Source organism: Rhododendron vialii, chromosome 4a (assembly GCF_030253575.1).
Source record: "Rhododendron vialii isolate Sample 1 chromosome 4a, ASM3025357v1".
NCBI lineage: Eukaryota > Viridiplantae > Streptophyta > Magnoliopsida > Ericales > Ericaceae > Rhododendron > Rhododendron vialii.
The window spans coordinates 2,364,380-2,384,663 of NC_080560.1; the positions used below are offsets into that span (position 1 = coordinate 2,364,380).

The 20,284-nt window shown below is 39.9% G+C and overlaps 4 protein-coding genes across 4 annotated transcripts; all 4 read right to left on the reverse strand.

The window, feature by feature from the left end:
- Window positions 1–1,942: 1,942 nt before the first annotated feature.
- Window positions 1,943–2,776, reverse strand: LOC131321591 (histone H2A.6-like). Its single transcript, XM_058352471.1, has 2 exons — window positions 2,517–2,776; window positions 1,943–2,293 (listed from the first exon to the last, which is right to left on the reverse strand). The coding sequence occupies exons 1-2, from the start codon at window positions 2,703–2,705 to the stop codon at window positions 2,081–2,083; spliced, it is 402 nt and encodes a 133-aa protein (XP_058208454.1). The 5' UTR covers window positions 2,706–2,776; the 3' UTR covers window positions 1,943–2,080.
- A 2,092-nt stretch (window positions 2,777–4,868) lies between these two features.
- On the reverse strand, window positions 4,869–9,501 carry LOC131321599 (large ribosomal subunit protein uL24c). The gene is made up of 4 exons (XM_058352485.1): window positions 9,277–9,501; window positions 7,653–7,691; window positions 6,889–7,119; window positions 4,869–5,262 (listed from the first exon to the last, which is right to left on the reverse strand). The coding sequence occupies exons 1-4, from the start codon at window positions 9,379–9,381 to the stop codon at window positions 5,062–5,064; spliced, it is 576 nt and encodes a 191-aa protein (XP_058208468.1). The 5' UTR covers window positions 9,382–9,501; the 3' UTR covers window positions 4,869–5,061.
- Window positions 9,502–10,100: 599 nt separating this feature from the next.
- Window positions 10,101–12,480, reverse strand: LOC131321593 (pentatricopeptide repeat-containing protein At1g06143). The gene has a single exon (XM_058352474.1). The coding sequence runs from the start codon at window positions 12,308–12,310 to the stop codon at window positions 10,568–10,570; it is 1,743 nt and encodes a 580-aa protein (XP_058208457.1). The 5' UTR covers window positions 12,311–12,480; the 3' UTR covers window positions 10,101–10,567.
- An 817-nt stretch (window positions 12,481–13,297) lies between these two features.
- On the reverse strand, window positions 13,298–19,233 carry LOC131321596 (calcium/calmodulin-regulated receptor-like kinase 1). The gene is made up of 8 exons (XM_058352478.1): window positions 18,969–19,233; window positions 17,140–17,508; window positions 16,705–16,858; window positions 16,188–16,314; window positions 15,017–15,102; window positions 14,822–14,893; window positions 14,394–14,597; window positions 13,298–13,914 (listed from the first exon to the last, which is right to left on the reverse strand). Exons 2-8 carry the CDS (start codon window positions 17,451–17,453, stop codon window positions 13,573–13,575), a joined length of 1,299 nt encoding a protein of 432 aa, XP_058208461.1. The 5' UTR covers window positions 17,454–17,508; window positions 18,969–19,233; the 3' UTR covers window positions 13,298–13,572.
- Between the last annotated feature and the right edge of the window lie 1,051 nt (window positions 19,234–20,284).

The following is a 20,284-nucleotide window of genomic DNA, read 5'->3' on the forward strand; positions in this document are numbered from 1 at the left end:
GATATTTTTGCCCACTTCAGGTTTTGGGGATAATCATTAGCAGTGTTGTAGGCGCTTTGGCCACCAATTTGGTATCTTGGTTGGTATCAACAGCAGAAGCAGAATGATGCATTTCTACCCCCTAACAATTCATAGTTGTGGGGATAAGAATAAGAGTCTGTGGAGTTCCAAATCAAAATTCAATCCAGCAAAGGATTTTAGAACCAAATTTGCAATCATCAAATTGTCTTGTTTTTGCTGTAGCTCGTGAAATTGAGTATCTTGTTTGATGATTTGCCTTTGAATGCTTTTGACAACACATCATTTGGAAGACCAGACAATTCCATTTTCACTCTAAACAAGGCCCAGGAGGAATTTGGCTGTGTTATTTCTTCCACAAAGCATCAGCGTTTTGAATCACAGAAGACCTTGCCGTGAGTCATAGCAAGTCCATTGAATGACTCTTGGAGTTTCCCCATGTTCCATCTATGGTGGAGTAGAGAAACAGAGTGAGGCAGAGACAACCAAAGTGCGACTCCATATTTTCCGGCAAACTACTGAAGGTATGCTCTCTCCGTCAAGGAGACGGATCCAGAAATATGGACAAGTGGGGGCACCTATTAATCATAATGGCGAAAGTTTATTTTTTTAATCAACCACAATAAAATTGTACAAAATTAAGACATGCATTACTAACTACAAAAATTTATAATTCATACTTTAAGCTAAATTAGGTAAAAATGAGCAAAAAATCCCAGACAAAAATTTTTAAAGTATGTTTTAAATGAACATCGACAAATTTTAGAATAATCGAGCTAATTTTTTTAATGTCTTTATTTTAAAATATTTCTCTTAGATGGTTAAATTTAAAGAGAATCAAGAAAGAATAGCTCCAAATAACTCGTAAAATAACAAGTATAAATGCACCATGTAATGAAATTCAGGCATAAAACTAATTCTATATGTGTATTTTTGAGATATATGGAAATGTGTATGTTTATATATTGGCACACTTCATAATTATTTTCAATGGGGGCATGCGATCTAGTGGGGGCACATGCCCCCACTTGGATTCGTCCTTGCTTTCCGTGGATGTACCCCCACATGCCCCCACTTGGATCCGTCCCTGCTCTCCGTGGATGTACCCAGTGATGGAGAACCATGTAAATACTGTGTCTTTGTGTGCGTGACCCCGATCCCTATAGTATCCTTAGTGTGGTTAAGGCCAGTTTCTTGCATGGAGGATAATCCCTTACGAAACAATCAACTGCAGCACAACAAGTACAATCCATCAAATCAGAAAACTAAACCCAACATCTATCCAAAAACGTAGCAAAACAGTCCATTTCCAGCATAACGACTAGAAAGTTTATGAAGTAGAAAAAATCACGACCAATTCCTTACATCCCTATCCCACCTCTTCGTTTTTCTTTTTTTGAAAGGCCCAAAACATTCTACATAGTATTAGCTAACTTCCCAAGAGGCATCATCCTTACAAATACGGGAATACTAGGGATGGGGATTGCAGACCCAATCAAAAGGGGAGGAACCCTTCAAATAAAAAGAGACTACCAATGTGTCGCCTTACTTACATTGTCTAGGGACCCAAGAAGCTTTAAAATTTATTAAACTAAAGAAGCATAAACAAGTCCTATGAGTTCTGATGCAGCTCACAACACATTTATTAAACTAAACAAATTAAACCGACAATTCAGTACATCCCACAATACTCAATTGAGCTACCACTAGCTATTAGAACACATTCATCACTTTCGCCACCAGTCACAAGCAAATCCCTGTCTTTACACAACCATGACATGCAAACCGTAAGACGAAGAATTGGGCTGCAGTCATGCTACATGAACACCACATTTGCACCAATCCAATACCCCAATCATTACACAGTTCTATTCATTCAAACATTCGTCAATGTAATAATTGCATGATTTGCATCCGCAAAGCGTCCAGAAAAATTGCTTGATATTCACATTACTAAACCCACCAGTAATCCAACTAAAACAACAATCCCAACAAGAAAACAAACCCTGAAACCTAAACAGTAAAAAAATACCCTAATTCAATAGTGCTGAACCCTAGTAAACTAATCCTCATCAGCAGAGGGCTTCGATGAGCCACCGGCCTTCTTTGGAAGCAAGAGGTTGTGAATATTCGGCATCACACCGCCATTTGCAATCGTTACATCTCCAAGGAGCTTGCTCAATTCTTCATCGTTCCTCACCGCGAGCTGAATGTGTCGCGGCACAATACGGGTCTTCTTGTTGTCCCTGGCCGCATTTCCAGCCAATTCCAGCACCTGTTCAAACACACAATAATTAGGCCACCTGTCTTGCGGACCAACCAATCTTTCTGAAACAGAGGACGTATAAAGGAAATTACCAAAATTATAATTACGGAAAACCTACTCCTAAATCACGAATTTAACGAAACCCTAGGATTTAAAGCGCAAGTGTTGGTGCGTAATTGAGAAAATTGAAATTGAGTGGAGTCTAGAAATAGAGGAGAGGGAGGGGACGTGCCTCGGCAGCGAGGTATTCGAGGACGGCGGCGAGGTAGACGGGAGCGCCGGCGCCGACGCGTTCGGCATACTTGCCGGCCTTGAGGAAACGGGCGATACGGCCCACGGGGAACTGAAGGCCGGCCTTGCTGCTCCTGGACGTGGCTTTCTTGGCCGCTCCAGATCCGAGGGTCTTGCCTCTTCCTGCCATTGCTGATTCGAATGCGTTTGGAGAGAGAGAGAGAGAGAGAGAGAAGGCAGAGGTGTGACAGTTAATTTTGAATTTCGGTTTGCGTGATTATATATAGTGGTGGGGATTTTGAAGATGGACCAATTACGAAGAGTTACGCGGATCGATATTTTTTGCCGTTGGATCGGGAAGGATCTAGCGGTGGGAGTTATGTCACCGCTGGCCCCAATTTTTTATAGGGGAAATCTCTGTTCAGTTGGAAAGAACAAAAAAAAATAAAAATACCCTACTCCTATATCACAATGGAATCTTAAGGTTGAAAAGACACAATTGCCCCTCATTCTTCCTTTTTAATGTCAACGGTCAACGTAAGTAACATAAAGCGCTTGTAGGAGCACGAGCGCAAGCTAAAAGCTTCTCTTAAAGACCTCCAAAACAATTAGAATTCGTAAGTGCGATGATTGAAAATGTAAACACAGAGCGAAAATTGAGTGCTCAAGTGTAGACCATTTTAAAAAATTAATGTGACGTCAACTGCATGAAAAACTTTTTATGACCCATCATTACACACTCTCTCTCCCTTGATTACATAACCCCTAGCCTTTATGTGATGGCTTTAGGGAAGTTATTGGTAAATGACATGAAGGTTGAAGTGATAAGAATATGTTTGATACTTACTCAAATTTGACTTGAACCCTTAAAAAGTTTCATTACCCAAGTTCCAACCATGATAAAGTTGACTCTTTTGGGTTGGGTTGATGATTGATGGGCAAGAGAATAAATTGTGATTTTTCATTGAAGCCATCGTTGGTTATATAAGAGCATCCCCATTTAAAACCAGGTGCCATAGTTATAATAGCACCCAGATGTAAAAAAAAATTGCTCCAATGGGAATGTAAAATAGAAATTTCGGAGATGTAAAATAGCACAAATGGAAAGGGAGATGTATATTTGCATCCCCTTTTGGCTACAGCTATAAATGGACATGTCATCACCAACTGATTGTACCAGATTTTTAGAGAGCCGAAGTTACCTAATCTCGTCAGAAAGTCAGTCGGAATTTGCAAGAACACGCCGGAAGCTCGAAAACTGATTCCAGGTTTGGAGATCACCGTCTCCGACCCCGATGACCCCAATTCTTGACGATCCATGGACGATGCAGGTCCGGAGATCACCATCTCCGCCGGCTGTGCTCCTTCGGAAACCCTCGTCGATTTCTCCAGCCAAGATTACCCCAATCTTTGGAGAGAGAGAGAACCAATCTTCGGAGAGAGAGAGAGAGAGAGAGAGAGAGAGAGAGAGGGCGTCTGCTTCAGAGAGAGAGAGGTAGGTCGTCTGGTTCAGGAGGGGCGGGGGTGGGTCTGGTTGTGTTCGTAGAGGAAGAGAGAGAAGAGAAATGAGAATAGATGAAAGGTAAAGTTGCGTTGGGTTTATCCCAGCCCTTTCATCCGACCGTTGGTTTTTTTTTTGTTATTAGAATCCGACCGTTGTTTTGATGAAAAAAATTTGCAACAGTAATTTTTTTGTTCATGCCTATAAATGTGTGTTTTAAATAGGATTTTACACAAAAAAAAATTTCGGAATAAATGGATGGGAGTAAATGAATGAAGTAAATGGTGTAATTGAAGTGGATGAGAAGTAAAAAAAAAAAAAAAATGGGATGGAAGTAATTTTTTTTTTCAGAATAATTTTTTTATAAGGTCCTCGATTAAGTGGATATCAAAATTATTTTCCAACGAAAGTAGTACTTGAATTAGGGATAAGAAAGTTGAGGAAAATTAAGGAGAACAGAAAATTAGTTAATTATCCATCCTTTGTTTACATCTCACCATTGGATAGGGAAAAGTTCTAAGTATTTTACATCCAACTAACTTTTAACCACTTTTTACATCTAAAATAACTATCCATTCCCTTCTAAAATACATCCCTATTGGGGATGCTCTAAGACTCACGAGTTTTAAACTTTAAGGAGGTTAAGTGAAAATAGGTTATAGTTAACAGGGGACCGGGGTTTTAATGTAGTTTGCCCCAATTTTAATTCATCACAAAAAGTCATGTTATTTTTCAAATAAAAACCCAAAAACTTTTTGCTCATAATTTTTAAATTTCATCACAACAATTTAAGGAACTGTTAAGTATTTGGAATATCAACGATGCAGCTCGAAGGAGAACAAGAAGCAATGCTTCAAGTAGAACAGCAGAATTTGTTGCCATACAACCACAAAATGGACGAAGTGTTTTCTTTCCCATTTTTCCTGCTGAAATGCGGACTAACAGTAGATAATTGAAGCGAAAACTTGCCATTGTACAGAAGGATGAGAAGAGTAAAACGATGAATTTCAGTAACTACAATCAGATGGGATCATTAGCTGAGCTCCTAAGATGCAGCAGCTACTTTTGTTTTCTCTCTCTCCTTAATCACATTCTTCCAGTTCTCTGCAGTGTCTATTATTTCCCCAGTTTTTATGAGGTAACGAGCGCGTTTCCCATTCTCCAGAATCTTGTGACCTACCCGGCTTGCGACATTCTGTTCTTTGGAGTAGAGCATCACATTTGAGCTATGAACAGGTGCTTCGACCTGAAAATGCCATCCGTAGAACATTCACTTCAAACATAAATTTGACAACATAATTCAGCATAGCCAATATAACTCTAAAATAAGAGATACCCAGAAATCAAAGACAGAAAGTATGCATATGATACGTGGCTTGTCAACCAATCAGTGCAAATCAGTTGATCAAGAAAAGAAGTCCCAATAATGCTAACCATTTCAGTGGTTATCTTATTTTATCATTTGCAATATCTTTTGTAAACCTTGTCACTTGTATGTTTATCTTTTGTAAAGCTTATCACTTGTAACTGTATTTGTATATAAATACCCAAGGAATAGAACACTCTAGGCAAGAGAGTGCATTCTTCAGTTCTATCGTATTGTTCTTTTAACTTGGTGGTATTTTATAATCTCAACAGCGGTATACAAATGAACTCCTCACTAAAGCTGGCATGAATACTTGCAAGGGAGTTCAAACCCCTTTTGCTGCATCAGCCAAGCCATCAAAATTTGGTGGTACATCCATCTCGGATCCTACATTATATCGTCAAGTTGTTGGGTCTCTCCAATACTTGACGCTCACGCGGCCGGATATCTCATATGCTGTGAATAAGGTTTGCCAATTTATGCACAATCCCTCAAAAGACCATTGGGTTCTTGTTAAAAGAATCTTACGTTATCTTCATCAAACCACCAATCTTGGCCTCCTTATTTCCAAGTCTAATTCTCTCACCAAACTTCAAGCCTTCTCCGATTCGGACTTGGCTGGATGCGTTGATGACCGCAAATCCACTGACGGTTTTGCTGTTTTCTTGGGGGATAACTTGGTCTCATGGTCCTCTCGCAAGCAACGCACTGTTGCCCGCTCTTCAACTGAATCCGAGTACAAGGCTATTGCAGATGTGGCTGCCGAATTAACTTGGGTTCAGTCACTCCTCTTCGAACTTGGTCTTTATATCCCTTCCCCTCCATTACTGTGGTGTGATAATATTGGTGCCACATATCTTACAGCCAATCCCGTCTTCCATGCCCGCCATGCCCGCACAAAGCATGTTGAAATTGATTATCATTTTGTGCATGACAAAGTTGCTCGGGGTGATTTAACTGTCCAATATATTAGCACCAAGGATCAAATTGCCGATATTTTTACAAAAGGACTTGCATCTTCCCGCTTTCGGACACTGCGTTTCAATCTGAAGGCCATGCCTCGACCATCAGCTTGCGGAGGGATGTCAACCAATCAGTGCAAATCACTTGATCAAGAAAAGAAGTCCCAATAATGCTAACCATTTCAGTGGTTATCTTATTTTATCATTTGCAATATCTTTTGTAAACCTTATCACTTGTATGTTTATCTTTTGTAAAGCTTATCACTTGTAATTGTACTTGTGTATAAATACCCAAGGAATAGAACACTCTAGGCAAGAGAGTGCATTCTTCAATTCTATCCTATTGTTCTTTTAACTTGGCTTAACACTATCGTAGAGCCCACCGTCACATGAGTAAACATGCACTTTACTGTACCCGATTTCATTGTAACTCGAATAATATGAGAACACTTTGTTCCTGCGCACTAGCATATAGCTATGCTCCACAGTGAAAGGAAAACTGAAAATAAAGTCAATAGCTAAATTAAGAGGTGAAGGAAGCTACCGTGATTATCTGCCCCGGCTCATCCTCTCCCCTGCTCTTAACATGTTTCGTCTTCAAGTTAATTTCATTCACTATCACGGTGCTGTTATGCTTAAAGATTTCCGTGATCTCCCCAATTTTCCCCTTGTCACGTCCCGCTATAACTTTCACAGTATCTCCAATCTTAACGTGCATTTTGTGTAGCAATGGGAGGCTGTTTGGCTTGCATTTCTTCCGCTCCCAATGCTTCAGCTGCAAAATCGAAGAATGTGTTAAGCCGATTGGCAATACCGTGAAGTACCTTCCAAGTAGAAAGCCAAAACCTAGATCCCATCTTTCAAAGCAGCATATATTCATATGAATACACTACACTAGGTCAGCAGTCCACCCATCCATAGATCGTGGGAGTAGACTCCCTGTGTCAATAGACCTCATGGCCGAAAGGGAACATCCGCTTCCTGTACTGAAGTTTCAAAAGATAAGCTCTCCCAATGAGGATAAAAGAAAAGGGAGGCATGCAAAAAAATGTCCTTAAAACTTTACCTATTTTCTTTGCATTTGTATCTGTGCTGCAAAAAAACAAGATGAAGCATAAACACTTGTGACAGAATTCGGTTTGGGATTAAATCACTGCACCTTGCTTTAAATAATGGTTGCAGGTCGGTTTTTCGTTGTTCCTAAAATCCCTCTCCAAACATACCTCAAACACTGTTTAAAAGAATTAAACAAGTAACATGAATGCTACATGCAAGGTGACATAACAAAAAGACAACCAGAATACTAACCTTCATTTCAATAACAAATGCCTTCTGCATTGGTTTGACCTGCACGTAAATAACACCCAATAGAGTTAGAAAGCCAGCAAGGGAATCATCTGTCCATTTTAGATCTAAAGTTGGGCAAAGTGAAACTACGACAACACGCCAGCGGATCCTGCGTAACTCGTAATGTAAAGGCCATGTGAGTCCACTAGAATCAATTCGAGATGGCAAAATCCCGAGTACTCATTAAAGGACACCCTGCATACAGGACGGCTGCAGAAACAGGAAATGGACTCGTAATGGATTTTCGGGAAGTTAACTCTTTGATGTAGTTATTGTGTTAATACCCTATACAACTAAAAGTATAAAGCTAAAACCATAGGTTAATAAATCAAAGCACACATTATTCCTCCCTCTAGAGATTCATCATGTTGGTTCCATTTAGATTCCAAATTTGCAACAAGGCTTCACAATGTCATTCTTTACAAACACATCAACAATTTGTGTTCTATTGTTTCTGTAGGAAGGTGATGACTAATGACGTATGGAGTATGCTATTTGTGAAGTTTGAAGTGAAGGAGGTGATACTGGCCTTGTTGATCGACTTCAACAAAGTTGGGTTCTATCAACAAAAGCATATAGAATATCCTAAATCTTTTGTGACTTGGAACAGGACCACCCACGTGAAACTTCTGCATTCCTGTTCCCTTCTCATGGAAACACCGATACAATTGAAGCAAAGACAAGAATGTCCTATGTTATGGCATGAAACAAGTAGCTTCCCTACCACCTCGTTATAGAAGCAATTAACCACAAGACCAACAACAAGAGGGAATTGGCCCGAAAATTGGATAGGGGTCAAGATGCTTTGGGTGCCAATGGCTGACTAGAGTGCCCCTGAACCGTGAAATAGTCGCCTATTACACGGCTAACTAACTCTGCCTGGGGTGGGGCTCCTATTATTCGTCAGCAGTTTGGCAAACCCCCAACTCACTTAAAGGATGCTGCTTAGTTACGACGGAAGTTCTTTCTGAATCTAAAACGTCACACAAACCCCAAATTAGTAACTTTGTGCTTAAGCCAAGTACCTCGTCTATCACTGTCACACAGTGCACACGTATACTACGTGTGGAATACAAAATGCAGCAATAAAATGGGTAATTTTCTTACCCAAGTGCAGTCATGTATTCCGAAAAAGGGCTAAAACACGTGGTAAAATATAACTCCAATTTGGGTTCTACGTTGACACAACCGTACAACTCTAAATATTTTAACAGCAATGTCACACCTATTAGGGAATCATTAACAAAAAAATCCAAAAATAGCTGAGAAAGTGAGGGCATCAAAATCATAGTAACGTATATGTATGCAATCCCGGTTCAAGAATTACAATCAAACAGTCCAAATGAGGCACCAAAAAGACGAATCACCCAATGCAAAAATATTTACATGACCAAGAAAAGAAGAACCAATCCAAATTGGGCGAGGCCCATCTGGTATTATCACCACAAGATCGTAATACTAACAAAGAAAATTGAAAAAAAGAAGAAGCTATAAAGGGTATCTACAGGCAACTTCAAGTGACATGAATTTTCTTGATTAAAAGAGAGAGAGTAGAAACGAAATTTGAGAGAAGAACATAGCGCACCAGCGGTGGGCAGAAGGTGGGTGAGAAGCGGTAGCCCAGTGAGGAATTGGATGAGAGAGAAAGAGAAGTGAAGGAGCTCTGAAGGGTAGTAGCCATTGAGGCCATTGTTCCTGCGACTCTCAAAGGATTTGGTACTTCTTCTTCTGTAAATAAATTGGGAGTAAGCTATTCAGGACTGGCGCTGCTGGGGAAGTAGAAAGGAAAATGATAAACCTACGGATTTGGGTTGATGAATTGTTGTGGGTGTCAAAGGTTTATCCAACTATAGGTCGGGTTGAACCCGACCCATTAGTAAGTCTATGTTTGGATAATGTGAAAAGAAAAAAGAAAGGAGGAGAGCTTGTAATCAATGTGTTGACATTTTCCTTCGTTTATATAAGTAGTAAGGAAAATAAAAGAAAGGAAAGTGAAAAGAAAAACTTCTCTGGTGGTTTTTTTTTTTTTAAAAAAAAACAGAGAGAGATTAATCTATTTTTTTCTACTATCCTAATTGGGTTGACCGGCAAGAGATTCGAGAGCTATTAGCTTCTGGTGGGCCAATTTAATTGGGTACCCTGTTTATAGAATGATGAAAATAAATTTGTTCCTCAAAATTAATCGAGATGTGCGTAAATTAGCTGGACACATAAGCTATAACAAAAACCTATCTTTTCTATTCTCTGTCTTGAAATTTTTGTTATTATACTTCCTAAGTTAGAAACCATACATTGAAGAAAAATAAACTACTTTTTCCTAAAGGTCTTATCACTCAATGTCTCAATTTCTTAACTAACTTTATAACCTACGGTTAGGCACGTTAAAATTCATATTTGCTAAGGGAAGGGGAGAACAAACTCATAATCAGCTTGTTTATTACAAAAGTTTGATATCACAATTGACAACCGGCACGGAAGTAGAACGGGCATAGCTTTCTTTTAGTATAGCAAAAGACTCTTGTTTGCGCAATTTCCTGTGTACAATCTAGGAACAATTGTGTGAAGATTAGTATCCGAATGAACCTCGGGCACACCCTGACCCGGCCTTCTGGCCGGCAAAGACATGGATGCAATTGCTGCATTGTTTTTCTCTCTCCATTGGGATACATATTCTATGGGCAAAACAGTGTAGTGTCTCATGGAACTAAAAAATAGCCTTTTGAAGCTGCACCTGTTTGTCCCAGTTCTGTTGCACTGGCATTGCACCTGAAACTCTTCTCCCTCGTCTAGGCATCCACCCACCTCAAGACGCTCCATTTCAATTGTGAAAGACAATGTCTTTAAATGACAATTCTTCCTTCACAAGCAAACCGGTATTACATTAGCCCTCCTTTAGTCTGATAACCAACTAGCTTCATATGCTCGTCTAACACGCATAGCGCAACATAAATGTTGCCCAAACATGGATGAGACTTATCAGAAGCTGCAAACAGATGAACCCTACTGTCAATTTCAATCCAACTGGATCCTGGATAAGTCTTTTCCACACCTAGTACCTTCATGGTTGATCGGACCTTAGTAACCTCACTCCACAGGTTTGCTTCAGCATACATGTTAATCAAAAGGCTGAAATACCCACTATTATTTGGCTCCAAGGTCATCAGCTTGTTAACAGCAATTTGAGCAATATCTAAGTTCTTTTGAAGCTTACATCCACTCAGTAGAGCACCCCAAATAACAGAGTTTGGTTCGATTGGCATGCCCACTATCAATTCCAGTGCATCTTCAAGCAAACCTGCCTTGCATAATAGATCAACCATGCACCCGTAGTGTTGAATTTCGGGGGGGATGGAATAATCATTTGACATGTTTAGGAACCTCTTACGGCCCTCTTCAACAAGTCCTGCATGAGTACAAGCACTAAGAACGCTAATAAAAGTAACACCGTTTGGCTTTATATTCTCCTTCTCCATCCTACTAAACATTGCCAATGCTTCTTGTGCACACCCATGGACTGCAAGCCCTTCAATCACAGAATTCCAACAGAAAAGATTTTTTTCCTGCAATTTGAAGAACACCACAAGTGATCTATCCAAACTTCCACACTTTGCATACATGTCAATCAGTGCAGAACCAAGATAAATGTCAAGATAAAACCCATTTTGCATTACATAAAGCTGTATTTCCTTACCCAAGTCAAGTGCTCCAATATGAGCACAAGCCGAAATAACAGTTGCCATGGTCACTTCATCAGGGTTAATCCCTTGGCTTTTCATCTCATTAAAAACTGCCAATGCTTCTGTATATTGCTTGTTCTGAGCATAACAATTGATCATCGTCGTCCAAGAAATTAAATCTCTTCTAGGCATCTCATTGAACAAAACAGCCGCGGCCTCTACATCCCCAACACTTGCATACCCATCAATCATCGTATTCCATGACGCCATGTTTCTTTCAGGCATTTCATCAAACAGCCTTCTCGCAGACCCTAAATCCCCAACTCGAGCATAAGCCATGAGCATGGTCGTCCCCGCAAAAACATCTCTTTCGGGCATTTCATCAAACACCCGTCTCGTCTCAACCATTCTACGCAAATTCGAGTAAAAATCAATCAAAGCAGTCTGAACATACAAATTCGACGCAAACCCAAATTTCCAAACATGCCCATGAACAGCCTCGCCGAGTTTTAAATCATAAATCAAAGTACAACCTTTGACTATCGACCCAAATGTATAACTCGTAGGACATATTTGCTCTCTAAGCATTTCCAAGTACAGCAATAGACCTCGAAACGGGTACGAAGAGCAATGAACAAAACCTCTGATCATGGCATTGTACACAAACCCATTTGGGTTCTCCATCTGGGTAATGGCCAAGACTGCGTAATCGATTCGACGGAACGTGGAACACGCGATGCTGATGAATTGGTTGGCCAAGAAGCTGTCTTGGTTTGCACTGGTCTTGACCATGACTGCGTAGGCTGATTCCAGCTGCTTTAAGGTTGAACATGTCTTTAAAAAGTCGATTATAGTCTGTTTCGTGAGGGTGAAATAGTTGGGTTTTTGGAGAAGGGTTGGGGTTGAAGAAGAACGGTTGAAGTTCGTTATGGTTTTGAGCATGGTTTATTTGCTGAGAGGTAAAGTAAAAATAATAAGGGCTTCAGAACATATTTTAGTGGTAACTCAATAACCCAAGGTTTCTGCTGTCGTCATTTGTGGGTCTCACCGTGCGTTCATTACAGTAATCTGAACCGTTCAAGTTGTAGAGCTCGCGAGATAGAAATCAGCTAGAAAATTCAATTTTGAGGCTCACAAAATGAACACATGATAATGAATGGTGGAGTTTTCACATGAGGTGAAAAGAATTTAAACTCTATTTTGTAGTAGTATTGGACAAAGGGCAATTTGGAAACTTCTGAACACACATTTCTGCAGGGGCAATAAACAAAGGAAATGGGCCGAGCAAATGATTGTCAAAGTTTGATTTGAAAACTTAACGTGTTTAAAAAATCTGTTTGAGTTTAAATTGTTTAAGAGACGAGCTAATATTTCAAACAAATTTTAATTGAGTTGAGCTCAAGTCTGTCATCAAGTGATAGTGCTCTCAGCCAGTCATCGAAGTCCGAAGAAGTAGAACTCTCAGCCGGTCAATGACCTTCTCTCAAAAAAAATGCCAGACAATGACCAGAAATTCAGACCAAAATACTTCTCGATCCTTGATATATATGGGTTTCGATTAGAAATTCCATGTGCATTCTTTTGCAACTATCCTTTGAACTTGTAGGTTCGACTCTAGCTGTCTTCAATTGTCATGTTGTCAAATCCAGATTCGATATTAGTCGAGATTTGCCCGGACATCTGTTTTTTCAAATGTCTTGATTCTTGTCAATTCCCCATCAAAAAGAGGAATTTCAGAGAACGCATTGTCACATGACTGAACAGGATAAGAATCAAAGAGAACACATTCCTCTGCTATAAATGTTTTGGGCATACACACCCTCACCAAAGAGCCATCTCTGAAGACTTCAATTAGGAGATTCAGAGGACAATTACTACAAAGAAACGGGAATATTGGGGGGGCCCAAATGCGAAATACTAAATATCAAGGAAAACTGTTTTTTTTTTTTTTTTTTCCGGTGTATAACTCTATTTCGATTTTCGGAAGTTACGGATATACAAAACTGATGATATGCCGCGAGAGGACAAAGAAGAGTGCATTATGTTACAAGGGAATTGTAAGGCAGGGAGTAGAAAATTGAAACCTAAACTCCTCTTGAGCAGAAATCAAGATGACGGGAACCGGGATCTACATTTCTTTCTAGTTGCTATCAAACAACAAACAACAAACACTAAGTTAACATAAAAACAACTACAGTATCATTTTACACTTCAAAGGAGGTATTATCAGCTGTACTATCAACAGACTCCACGCGCTGGTGTTGAGACATTGGACTTAGGTGATCGGGTGGGTCCATTTCAAGGGAAACCTCATCCGGTGTGGCAGGTAAAGAATGCCTGCGATACTTTCTTTCGTGCCTCAATTTGATCATACGCGATAGCACTTGCACGATGTCCCTCATGGATGGTCGTTTTCTTGGTGCGCGGTTCACGCATTTGTATGCAAGAGCCGCCACCTCGTTCAGTTCTTGCACGTCAAATTTCCCACTGAGTCGGGAGTCCACAATTTCCTCCCACCCAACTTTCTCCTCTGTATCCATTGCAGCCTATCCACCACGATAACAGGTAAGTAGATAAAATTAGAAATGCTGAACTGCTTTTAGTTATTCAAAGTTTAAGCATCTATTTGTTCCACTGGTATTGTGTATTCAAATTTAAAATTGCAGTTACACACTTTGATTCTCAGATTTATGGAGGGGAAAGAATTCTGTGAAACTTTACTTCCCGTCTTTTTCCTTTGCTTCTCATTTCCCTATGCAAGTATCTCCACCAATTTAAGATCCAAACACAGCCCAATTGTAGTTTCTTAAAGTAGGTACTGCACTGCACCAGTGCATGCATCAATAAAAGAACATCCTTAAGGACTTACTAGTGCCAAAATTTGTGTTTTTGAAATGATGCACCAGTATTTAACTTTCTACTGTGACTACACAAACAGCAAATTCCCTTACCTCTCTGTGTACTTCCATGTGATTAGTATTGAGAGAGAGAGAGAGAGAGAGAGAGAGAGAGAGAGAATTCTTACAAGTTCAACATACTCCATCAGACCCTGTTGAGGATTTCTGCCTGCAACAAGTTCAAAGAGCAATACTCCAAAGCTATAGACATCACTTTTCTTAGTGAAGGCCCTTGTTGATATATATTCTGGATCGAGATATCCAAAAGTTCCCCGTAAATTGGATGGGTGTCCGTTTACCATCTCTTCCCTAGAAAGCCCAAAATCAGCTACCTGCTTGAACCAGTTTGATATGCATTCAATTGTGCCAAAGCAATCAAACATAACAAGTAATTATAGCTTCTTTGATTTTTTCTCTTTTCCTTCTAAGAACATATCAGGTAAACACAAAATATTCGATCTCAGAAAGAAACTTAGTTTTTCAGTTTGAATTGTTTATCTTCTTACCTTCTTTATACGTGGGACAGAGCAGTAATGAAGCAGTACAAGAAACTTACCCTGGCCCTCATGGACTGATCCAACAGAATGTTGGAAGATTTAATATCCCGATGAATCACAGGAGGAACCGCCTGAAGTTAACAAGGAAAGCAATAGAACAATCACATACCACATACACCTGTGCATGCATCTAGACTCATCCAGTAGAGCAAATAATATAACACAAAGAAAAACTGAGTTAAATCAAGGCTTACCCCATCATGAAGATACTCCAAGCCCCTTGCTACATCTAGAGCAATTTGAACCCTCAGACCCCAGCTCATTTGTTCGTGCTTTTCACCTGACAATTATTTTAACAGTGAATACCAAAAAATATAAAAGGAATGCTATAATTCGTGGAAATGGTAGATGACTGAAAACTGAAAATGTACACAACATCTATCTTCTGACTTCACTCAATGGGCCCTTATAGGGCTGGACCATGCTATTTGTTCCCAAATCATTAAGAGAACTACTGAGGTTTGATTCATTTCCAATGACCAGTCATTTTAAGAAGCAATGCTTTTGAACTGGATTGGACACAAACCAGATCCGAAAAGCATTTCAGTTCAAACATAAATTGGTAAAGCTAACGAACAACTAGGGATCAAGAGAATTGGGAAAACTGTAGCATAAACACCTAATACTTGTGTTTCTGATATTTCACGGGAAACCATGATACTTCTGTAAAGCTTAGAAATTAAGGACGATAAAGGGACAACCTCACAGCACCAACCAGAAAATCTAGCACTTAAAATTACGACCACCTGTCATAGAGACTATATTGATTACCCATCCACTCTATGGAAAGACGTACATTGGTAACCAAGAAAATAGCCAATCAGTCGTAAAGACTGTAAAGTAAGAAGTTGGGTACTTGCTTACAGCCAATTCATACACCTTGATTTTAACCATTCATCTTTTTCTTTTCTGTATAACAATGGAACACCGGAAGTAAAAAAACTTGGACCGTTCCTGAGGCCCAAAAACTGGTGAATGTTGCTCATACTTTATGCTTTCCTTCCAGAAAAGCAATATTTTCTTTTTGTTGTACGTCAAGAGCTAACATATATTTTGGCTTTGTGTAGCTAAAGCCTTTTAACAAGTAGGAGTATCAAGATATGTCATAGAGACATTGCTTAAGCTTCTATTCTAAAGGTGTATAGCTGATCAGATCTTCAGTAACTAGTAACTATGAACCCAGGTCAGATGCAATAATGCAAGAAACCATGTCTTTGTGGGCTCTAATGGTGAATTAGAACGTCATTGATCAAGTTTCACTTCATAAGTTTCAAAAGAATGCACACAAAATGTCTAGTGACAATAACTTGCAAGTGAAATTTAATGTTCTTAGTCCTCTATAGATAAAGTTCCTCGCCAGCTTACTGTATAAATGAGAAGCCAGACTGCCTTTACTCATGTAGACATAGATAAGCATATGCTGGCCCTTTTCTGCACAATACCCAACCAGGTTCACAAGGTTCCTGTGATGCAACCTTCCCAACAACATAACCTGACAAAAGAAGCAAAATACACTAAAGCATGAAGACTGGAGCGAAACAGAAATCTCCTTGGTGCCAGAAAAAGTTCGTCCAGATAGTTAATTTGCAGCCATGGGGAAAAATTTTCTACCAAGTACCAACTAAATCCTTCTAAATTGCAAGTATATGGTCCAATGGTTTCATACCAAGGAATTGTCAACAAAAGATTGATATTAGGTTTTTCGAAGACAGGCACAAATTTTGTTAATATGTCAAGTAAAACGTAACAGTAAACCAACAAGTGTGTGTGACTCCAACGGACCAACACAAGTCTGCGTGAGTATGCTGTTTAGTGGGGAATACATAGAAAACCACATGCCTAGAATACTTATCCATACTTTGATTCAATGGTATCAACTAACCTCGGTATGGAATTCCTTTTCTCCCTGATTGGAATCAGTTGCAAGCACTTTAACAGCAACCGTTTCACCAGTTAGCATTTGAGCTTTATAAACAGGACCAAATGCCCCTTGACCAATCACATTGGTAAAATTACAGGTTGCTTTCTGCAGATCCCTGGTACAATATCAAGAGAAACAGGGATAACAAAATGAAAAGGGGAAGACGAAAGAATCTAAGTAATGAGGCAAACGTTCAAAACATTGTTGAGTTGGAAATATTTCCACTTCTAATCTACAGATTAAAGAGCACCGGTGACAAAAAGGTTTCTCGATAACATATTAGTCTTTTTACCATTCCCATTTTCACCACAGAAACCCCATCCATGTCATGAGAGATTTAGTTTTGATATTGGAAGTTAAGGTATGCTAGTCTAACAGTTACCACAAAGAACATACTTGTAAGAGAACTCGAGTATTCCTGATGCCGAAACCACATTAGCCTTTTTAGGTCCTCCAATCCACCAAGGAAAGGGACTAAGCCCAGATGTTTTGGGTGATTCTGTTCCAACAGATGAATCTGACAATATCATGCATGCATCACCACCATTGGTACGAATGGGGATGGTTGCGGCTCTCCGAGAACTGCTATTCTCTATCTGTGAGCGTTTCCTATGGTATCTTAAACAAATCAGCGCAAATATGGCCAAAAGCACTCCAATTACCACTCCTATAGAGATGCCAATTATCAGTCCAGATGATTCTCCTTTCATATCCGTGTTTGTGGCTCAATTATTTGTTACTGAAGGTTCCCGTCCATTGACAAACCTGTAAAATGAACAAACAATCTTTAAACAAAACTGAATCAACCGGCACCATTTGTTTTCCATGTAATTAAGCACTCCAATTTTTCTTCTGTTTAGCTCTTGTGGTAGATGAGCTTCAGTTTTAGTCACCAAAAATCAACAAATATTGGAACTCGATGATAAGCATGCACAAACTTGAAGGGATCCTTGTTACACCAAACTTTCTAAACAATGATACATCTGCAAAACTTGAGAAGGGAAAACAATCTATGGATGCCAGAAGACAAGATAAGCATATTGAATAGCACTTTACTGCAAGACTGATCCCATCTGTAACTCCATGAACTTCATAGGTTTGATGTAATGATGTTGAAAATTCAGTAGTCATAGCCTCGGAAAATGTCAAATGGGCAAATTACAGAAAATTATACATTCCACGGTGAAAAGTATTCTTACAGAACTCATATGTACGCATTTTCAACATCATAAAGTATACCCTGAAATATAGCAAAATCAACACCATTTTGTCCAATAGTCAATTTGTCTAGTCAAGCATTAACAGTTCCGAATCTTCCAATAAATTAGTCAAGATAACTACAAGCTTTTGATGCCCATATACCACAAAATTGCAATAACAAGACTTGGCTTGTAGTGCAAATGCAAATCAAGCATAGTTCTTTCTATTGTCTGAAACAATATTTCACAGCTTTTGGACATACAAACAGTGACGCAAAACTGGTTTTCCGTAACCCAGGGTGTCCAGGCCAACTTGCGTGCACCTCGACTAATCCTAGGGATCATAAATCCCACCATCCACCAGCCGTTAGGGGTGTAAATGAGCCAAGCCGAGCCAAACTTTGTGGTGCTGAAGGCTTGGAGCTCGGCTCGTTTACTAAAGAAACCAAAAATTTGAGCTCGGCTCGGTTGTAAACGAACCGAATCTTTAATGAGCTGAGCCCGGTTAATTCACTTAACTAGCCTCTTTAAACGAACCGATCCTATACAAATGAGCCGAGCTTTTGATTGTCAAGCTCGGCTTGTTTACTAATCGAGCCCAAAACTCGAACTCGAACTCGAACTCGAACTCGGCTCAATTACTAAACGAACCGAGCCTTAAGAAGCCGAGCAACGAGCAGCTCGGTTCGTTTGCAGCCTACCAGGGTTGGACCAATTTGATGACACGACAAAATCCTGCAAGGACTGGCATCGGCATGACGGCATCGCAAGAGTTGACAGCAGCTAGGAGGTTTCGATACTCAGACCAAGAAAGAAAGCAAATCCCCAATCCCAGGCCAACAAACAACATTCACCACAACAAATCCAAATTCAGCACAGAAACCACGGAGATGTTCAGATCAAGCCTCAACGTCAAAGCAAATCGAGATTTATCCACAAAAAAAAAAAACATCAGCGAGTAAAAAATAAGGACAAAAATCAGAGCCAGCGACGCATTGATGCAACTCGCGTAGGAATTCATGTTACCTGTCGATGTTCGGACTGACGAGTGATGTCCGGAAGCAGTTGCGTGAATTTTTCAGGAACTGAAAAAGTGTTTTTGCGAGAAAAAAAAAAAACTGTTTCCAGAAAACAGAATCACGCCAAGTAGACGGCGAAGAAGAAGAGGAAGGAATCCGAGGATGCTCTCAGTTATGATCTGGTTTTTTTTTTTTTTTGTATTTTTTTTTCCGACTGCGAAAAACGCTTGGAGAAAACAAAGTTGCCAGCACGATTAGTAAACGGAGAGGAAAATGAGAAACCTTTTTCAGTACTCTTGTAGAAGTAGTAAAATGGTGGGCATATTATTTGTTGGTTTTAAAATTCCGTGAGTCGCCGATTGGACAATTAAAGCCCGCCTCAGCCTTAGGTGAGAGAATTTTTTACATTTCCGAAAATATCCTTTGTCCGTAGGGCCGTAAACGAGCCGAGATTTGTCGAGTTTGAACTCGGTTCGTTTACTAAATGAGCCCAAAATTTGAGCTCTAACTCGGCTCGAGTTTTAACGAGCCGAGCCCTTATCGAGCCGAGCTGAGTCATTTACTAAACGAGCCTCTTTAATCGAGCCAAGCCACCCTTAACAAGCCGAGTTTTTGTCAAACGAGTCGAGCTCGGCTCGTTTACTAAACGAGTCAAAAACTCGAGTTCGAGCTCAGCTCGTTTACTAAACGAGCCGAGCCGAGTCGAGCCAAGCTCGCGAGCTGCTCGGTTCGTTCACAATCGTAGGTTGCTTGGTGGATTTGCTCTCCACACGATTTACAAAAATTCGATTCTTGCGGTTAGGCTACAAGAAAGCAATTTCTTGTAAATACCCGAGTCTCGGCATGAATGACTTTACTTTGACCGGATCGAAAGAAAAATTAGTTGATGTATGCGAAAACCAGCTCGAACATCCCTTACTGTCGAGAGATTATTCCATGCCTCTGAGGCATGGCCATGTGGTGCCCCAGAGGCTCTCTGCACCACACAAATATGTGGCCCGCACATATTTGTGTAGTGCAGAGAGCCACTGGGGCACCATATGGCCATGCCCCAAGGGCCTAGTATAATTTTTGCTTACTGTCGAACCACGGAAAAATAAAAATCGTCCATTGTCCTTTTCATCTGCAACTCGTCAACTGCCACTTGCCATGTAATTGTGATTCGAGAGAATATCGGAGTTTTATTTTTTCATTTTTAGGGCGAAATTGGTGACGTGTCAAATTACTTCTCTTCGATTGTCTTTGTCACAATTTCATTATTTAACTTGTCTTTCAAGGAATTGAACACGACTCCGTTCCAAATTCTCAAACAAGTACTTAAAA